The sequence below is a fragment of the Plecotus auritus genome (genome assembly GCF_963455305.1).
Source record: "Plecotus auritus genome assembly, chromosome: 9".
NCBI lineage: Eukaryota > Metazoa > Chordata > Mammalia > Chiroptera > Vespertilionidae > Plecotus > Plecotus auritus.
Window position 1 is genome coordinate 148,090,946 of NC_137783.1, and position 6,507 is coordinate 148,097,452.

Below are 6,507 nucleotides of genomic sequence, written 5' to 3' on the forward strand. Positions count from 1 at the left end.
CACCCGATCCTGGGTGAAAATTAAAGGAGATTCATTCTCTCTCCCTCCCTCCCTCTCTCTCCCTCCTTCTCTCCCTCTCCCCCACGACCCCCCCTCTCACCACCCCTCCCGCTTCTCCTCTCCCCTCCCTCCCCTTGCTGCGGAGCCCGAGTCCGCAGCGCCAGGCGCGGGAGCCGGCTCCGCGCGCCTAGCCCGGCTCCGTCGCCGCCCCTTCCATGGGAGCCGCGCTCGCCTGCAGCCGCCGCCGCGGGGCGGGCGCGATGCCACGATGGGCCTGATCTGGCTCCTGCTGCTCAGCCTGCTGGAGCCCAGCTGGCCGGCGGGTCCCGGCGCGCGGCTGCGGCGCGATGCGGGCGGCCGCGGCGGCGTCTACGAGCACCTCGGCGGGGCCCCCCGGCGCCGCAAGCTCTACTGCGCCACGAAGTACCACCTCCAGCTGCACCCGAGCGGCCGCGTCAACGGCAGCCTGGAGAACAGCGCCTACAGTGAGTGTCGGCCCGGCCCCGGGGAGGAGCGGCGCACAGGCAGGGTCGGCGCTCGAAGGGTGCCGGGAAAGGGACCACTCCTCGCGGCCGGAGCCCCCCCCCCCCGCCCCCCGCGCGCCGGGCGCAGAAGAAGGGCGTGAGGGGCGCTGGGGGTGGGGTGTGGCTCGCGACCTCAGAGGACGAGGGCGGCTGCCTTTAGCTGACCAGCTCTGACGCCCGGCCCGCCCGCTGGTCCGGAGGGGCGCGCGGTAGGCGGCCCAGGGCTCCCCGCTTGGCTGAATTCGGTGGCCCGGGCAAGTTTGAGCTCTTTGAGTTTTTCGGAGAAAAGGCGCTAGACAAGACATTTATCATCTTTATTTTGACGACTTCTCCTCCTGCCTAACACGGGGCGCGCGTCCTCCCCTCGGCCCTACGGGATGCTCGCGGCCGCCCAGGTAGCTGGTTCCCGGGACGCCACTGCTGGACCGTTTCCCGGGTGGAACCTGCAGCCTTCGAGCCTCCATCCTTGACCACCGAGCGACCGCCAGGGTGGTGGCCTCGGGATCCGGGTTAGAAGCCCCGAGGGTCATCCGCCTGGGTCTGGAGGCGCTGAGACCGCAGCCAGAACCCGCGGCCGGGGCTGCGCTTGAGCCCCTCTGGCCGCCGGGACCGAGCCTGTGCTGAGCCCCTCCCGCGAGGAGCGCAAAGCCACGGACTCGCTGCGTCCGCTCGGTGGGGAGCCTGAGACCCCAGCTCGGGGCCTAGTAGGGCCGCAGTGGGGAGCGTGGGAGTGTGGCCAAGGCCTCGGGCTCCTCCGAGGCGAGGCGACGCGTGCGCTCGGCCTCCTGCCGGGCGTGGGGGGCGGAGGGAGCGGTTCCGTGGATTCAGGCGGCGGCGGGAAACCGCTGCTTCCTCGGGAAAGCCGCAGCCCTGCGAGGGCGTTTTCGGGGGACGCCTCGCCTCCAGAGCCGCGCGGTGGAGACCAACTGTCGCGTCGCCTGCCCTGTGCGCAGGACCCCGCCATGGGGGTGCCGTGCTCGCCTCGCAGGGACACCCCAGTTCTCGCTAAGCCCAGGCTCCCCTTCCGAGTCTCAGAGCATCCAACTTCTTGGGGTACCTAAGGGGGCAGCGCTCCTGTCCGGCATCCAGGCGTGCGTTTCTCTGGTCCCAGCGCCGCTCAGTCCCGCAGCCTGCACACCCGAGCGCTCCCACCCAGTCCCTCCGGCGGCCCAGGGCTGCTCTGGGATCCCTGCTGGCGGCCGGGCATGGAGCCAGGAGCTGGGCCCCCTGGAGAGGATACCCTCTGCACCCCAGCCCCCTTGGAGCCGTTCGGGACAATGCCCCCTTTCCCCCAAGGAAAAGCGCTCTTGTGTCCAGAAGAGCGCTTAGGGGAGATTTAAATTTCTTACACACCGTGGGCAGTGGGGAGCCAGCCTGCGGCCCTTTGTTGGCTCCCGGGTCTAACCCGGCCTCGGTGTCCCTACGACCACATGGGACAGTTACTCCTGCCATGTCCAAGGCCAGCGGGTTTAGGTGACACCCTTAATGTGCTGTCGGGATTATATTATGAACCAGCTTCACCCAAGCCCCCCCCCCTCCCCGCGACTCTGTGATCCAGGCAGGGGAGCTGTGTCTGCAGCCCCAGTTTGAATTCGGGCTCAGACACGTGTGCGCCTCTTGGGCAGGTCACTGGGCCTCAGGAGTCCTAGGAAACCAGCTGGCAGGGCTGTTTCCCGTCCTTGGAGGCCTGGAGTCAGTGTGGAGCGATGTTAGCTTTGTTCTCCCCCCGCCCCCCCCCCCACTCCAGGTTTAAATTCTTCTCCTCGGAGCCCCTTCCCTGATGCCACTCTTTCACCTCCCGCCCAGGAATTTCTCTCCCCTGAACTTCCAAAGTCACCCTCCTTGGGGGTGTGCTTCAGCTTTGGGCAAGGCCCGTGGCCCTCGCCCCTCACCTCGGTGCTCCTGCTCCGTGGGAGGCGGAGGGAGTGATGAGCCTTCCCAACTCCTCCCAGGTATCCTGGAGATAACGGCGGTGGAGGTGGGCGTGGTGGCCATCAAGGGGCTCTTCTCCGGCCGGTACCTGGCCATGAACAAGAGGGGACGGCTCTACGCATCGGTGAGTCCAGTCTCCCCTGGGGGTGGGCCTGGAGGGAGCTGCCGTCCACTGGTGTGGAAGCCAGTTCTCCCCAAAGGTGGAAGGCTGAGCTGCTAGCTCTTCGGAGGGAACCCAGAGGAAGGGAGACGGGACCCATGTCCCAGGCACACCTGCTGGAACCCAGTCTGTCCACCGCCTGGGACTCTGTGGGCCTTGGCATGCCTTCCCCAAGGGCGGGGGCGGGGGATACATGGAGTAAAGTACATGGAACTAGGAGATTTGCTCCCTCCAACTAGTCATTACATGCAATTCGGCCCATACCTTCTTGGGCAATGAGAGGTTTTCCGTCCACACGTCACCTAGACGACGCAGCCCCAGGACCATCTCCACGCAGTGGTCTCCCTCCATCGGCGCTTGCAAGGGAAACACCCCCCCACTTCCTGCCCCTTCTGCAGTCAGGCACAGCGCCGTCCAGGAGAATGGCAGGAAAACCCGCCTGTAGGCCGATTATTTCATCGCACATGTGTCACTGTTCCGCTGAGGGAAAGGCAGAAGCCGGAACGCTCTGGCCCAGCGGCGCGGGCTAGAGGCGTGTCTGGGAGGAGGGACCTCTGGTGCCCAGCCCTATCACACAGCAGCTGTGGTTTACAGGACATGCCCCTAGACCGGCTGCGTTTTCCCTGAGGGCGTGTGGCTTCCCAGGCCCTTGGGCACTGTGCCCCTGGTGAGTGGAACTGCCTTTCTGTTCTGGAAAGGACTCAGACCTGTACCTTACAGAGAGGGGACGCCAGGGAGGAGGTCTCGCTGGCCTGCAGTGATGGTGCAGGTCTGACCTCTGAGGGCCTCCGTCCGCACTGGTGACATCCACAAGAGGGGGGCAGGGAAGGCTGAACTGAGAGGGGAAGCCTAAGGCTACTGCCGTCTTTTTCGTGGGCAGCCCAGGCCCTGGGCTTTGGGGGCAGAACAAATCATGGCCTGAGTGATCCCAGTGGGTCAGAGCCCACCTGTGGCTTCTGTCCCCAAGAGTCATGGCGTTGGCTTTGGGAAAGGAGGAAGAGAGGTTCGCCTTGTGGGCATAGCCTGGAGGTCCAGTGGAAGCAGGTGGGGCTTTGCAGAGCACCGGCGGGAGAGGTCTCGCCGCCCTGCAGAAACCTGGGGGGAGGCAGCCAGGTGCCGCCCTGGGACCTCCACCGCTGCCCTTGGACCTCCACTGCATGTCCCCATCCTAGGCGCCGCCAGCTAGCCCGCGGTGCTGTTCCCACTGCCCTGCCTGTCTGTCCAGGTCCCCTCGTCTTTGCCATCAGCCTGCCGGTCACCTCCCCAGGCCAGCTCATCTACTTCCCTGGCCACTGCACCCCGACAGCTCCCAATCCCAGCCCTGACTCCCTCTGAGTTAGAGGTCACCCCTGTAAGCCCTGGTGGCTCAGAGGCCCCGGCAGAGGGCAGCACACCCCAGCTGGACACCACAGCTCCCCTAACTCCCCTACAAGCCACCCTCTCAAGCCCAGGGTCAGCTGGGAGTCATGGGGGATGCCTTTCTCTCTCAGCCCCACATCCAGTCCCTCTCCAAGTCCTAGACTAGAACTCCTAATCTCTCTCTTCCATCCATTCCCCTCACCTCCCCTGCCTATGCCATTGCCCTCATGTCTCAGGCCCTCATCACCTCCCACCTGGACCATCACAACCTTGGGACAGGGCTCCTGGCCTCCAGCTTCGCCCCCTCTTCCAGTCCTCTGTCCATCTACCCATCTATTCATCTGTCAACATCCACGCACTTACCTATCCATTCATCCATTCATCTGCCTGTCCCCCCTTCCCGCTCCCTCCACCTAGCATTCATCCGTTCGTGCACAGGCACCTGCCGTAGGTCACACTATGTCCGGTCCTGCTGAGGGTCTTTCTGCAATGCAGCCGCACTCACGCAGCTGTACAGTGTGGAGGTTGCCATTGAGCTTCTGAGCCCTGAGCCCCCACTTGTAGGTGGAAAAACAGCGGGGCTGGGCTTATGGGGAGAGGTGCCTGCCCCCCGATTCAGCCGCACACCTCTACCCCTTCCCCCCCCCCCCCCGATCTCCAAGCCATTGGGAAAGAGACGTTGATGCTTAAATATCTTGCTTCCCAAGTCCTTCTGGCCCCCACCAGCCCGTGGCCCCTGAGAATGGGCTTGCAGGTCACCTGCTCTCAGAGACAGACCCCAAAGGTCTCTAGCTCCTGCTGAGTGGCCAGTCTCAGAAGAGAGGCCAGGTCCTTCTGCCCACCTTTGCCTACCCCCAGCCCTGACCCTTGGCACAGTTCAGGGAGGGAAGCCCTTGTGTGTGTGGGGGGGGGGGGGGTGGCCCTTGGCACGCCCACCCACCTGCAGGTGGGACAGAAGCCTCCACTGAGGCAGCATGAGGCACACACACCCCTTCCCCCCACCTGGGAGACCCCACAAGGTGCCCTGGGGGACACTGGTGATAGCTCCTTCAATTCTGGGTTTTCCCCTCTGACCCTCCAGATGCCTGCCTCCCAGAGGGCAGGGACTCCCACCCCACACCCCCACCCTGTCCCACGCTGACATGGGTCCATTCATCCCGCTGACAAAGTCAACCTCCTTCCCACCCCTGGTGTTGGGGCAGCGCCTCCACGCGGCCCTAAGAGGAGCACCTGCACCTGCGCGTAGGAGCGCTGACCCCGCTGGGCTCCTGGCTTCCGCTCCATGCATGGTTGTCCCTCCTTCAACCTGTGGGGCAGGGACAGAGGCCAAGCCAGCGGCTTTCTGAGTCCCAGGCCCAGGGCTGGGGTCCAGGCTCAGCCCTGAAGGGAAAACCTGGCTGTGCTCCCTTCCCTTCCTGTCTCAAGGTGCTTTTCCTTCTTTCTCATTTATGCTATTCCTTCTGGGGCGCCATCCCCTTCCCTGGTCCAAATGGTTAGTCCTGCTCACATCCATGCCGCCAGCAGACAGTTAGGGCGGCTGGGTCGGACAGGCCTTGTCCTTGCTGGCCCTGTGCTGGGGACACCCTCCAGAGTTTGTACCTTGGAGGCCGTGGGAGGCTGGGGCCCAGGAGGGGAGACAGGGAGAGCCCCTTCTCCCAAGGTGCTCAGGAAACCTTGGCCGAGGAAGAGGCCCTGAGCTGATCCCGAAGGCCAAGTTCACCAGACACAGGTGGGAGGAAGGGCATGCCGGGCGGAGGGCATAGCCTCGGCAAAGGTGTGGAGAGCCACCATGCTCGGGTCTGGGCAGGCTAAGCAGCCAGATTTGGCAGGAGCCATCGGGGGAGGGAGGCACTGCGAAGAAGAAGCTGTCCCCGGGACCCTGACCCCATCCCGGACCACTGACCGAGGCATCTTGCCCAAACCCGCAGGAGAACTACAACGCGGAGTGCGAGTTTGTGGAGCGGATCCACGAGCTGGGCTATAACACGTATGCCTCCCGGCTCTACCGGACGGTGCCCAGCGGGCCGGGGGCCCGGCGCCAGCCCAGCGCCGAGAGACTGTGGTATGTGTCGGTCAACGGCAAGGGCCGGCCCCGCAGGGGCTTCAAGACGCGCCGCACACAGAAGTCCTCACTGTTCCTGCCCCGCGTGCTCGACCACAAGGACCACGAGATGGTGCGGCTGCTCCAGAGCGGGGCCGGGCTCCACGGTGGCCTGCCGAGGCCCCCCGGCAAGGGCAGCCAGCCCCAGCGGCGGCGACAGCGGCAGAGGAGCCGTGGAGGCCTCGCTTAGCTGCCAGGCGGGCGGAGTGGGGGCCTCACGCATTGTGGCCCCACGGCTGGGCGCCAAGCTCACGGCCAGCCCGGCCTGGCAGGTGTGAACCAGGCTGGGCGCCAAGCTCACAGCCAGCCCGGCCTGGCAGGTGTGAACCAGGCTGGGCGCCAAGCTCACAGCCAGCCCGGCCTGGCAGGTGTGAACCAGCCAGTGGCTGAGCGTCTGCCGTCCATCATAGCTGGCCATCCCGGCTGGGCAG

General features: G+C 65.4%; 1 protein-coding gene across 1 annotated transcript; it reads left to right on the plus strand.

The window, feature by feature from the left end:
- Window positions 1-268: 268 nt before the first annotated feature.
- Window positions 269-6,266, plus strand: FGF3 (fibroblast growth factor 3; the record flags this gene model as incomplete). The annotated part of the gene is made up of 3 exons (XM_080643259.1): window positions 269-485; window positions 2,477-2,580; window positions 5,904-6,266. The coding sequence occupies 3 exons, from the start codon at window positions 269-271 to the stop codon at window positions 6,264-6,266; spliced, it is 684 nt and encodes a 227-aa protein (XP_080499385.1).
- Window positions 6,267-6,507: the final 241 nt, after the last annotated feature.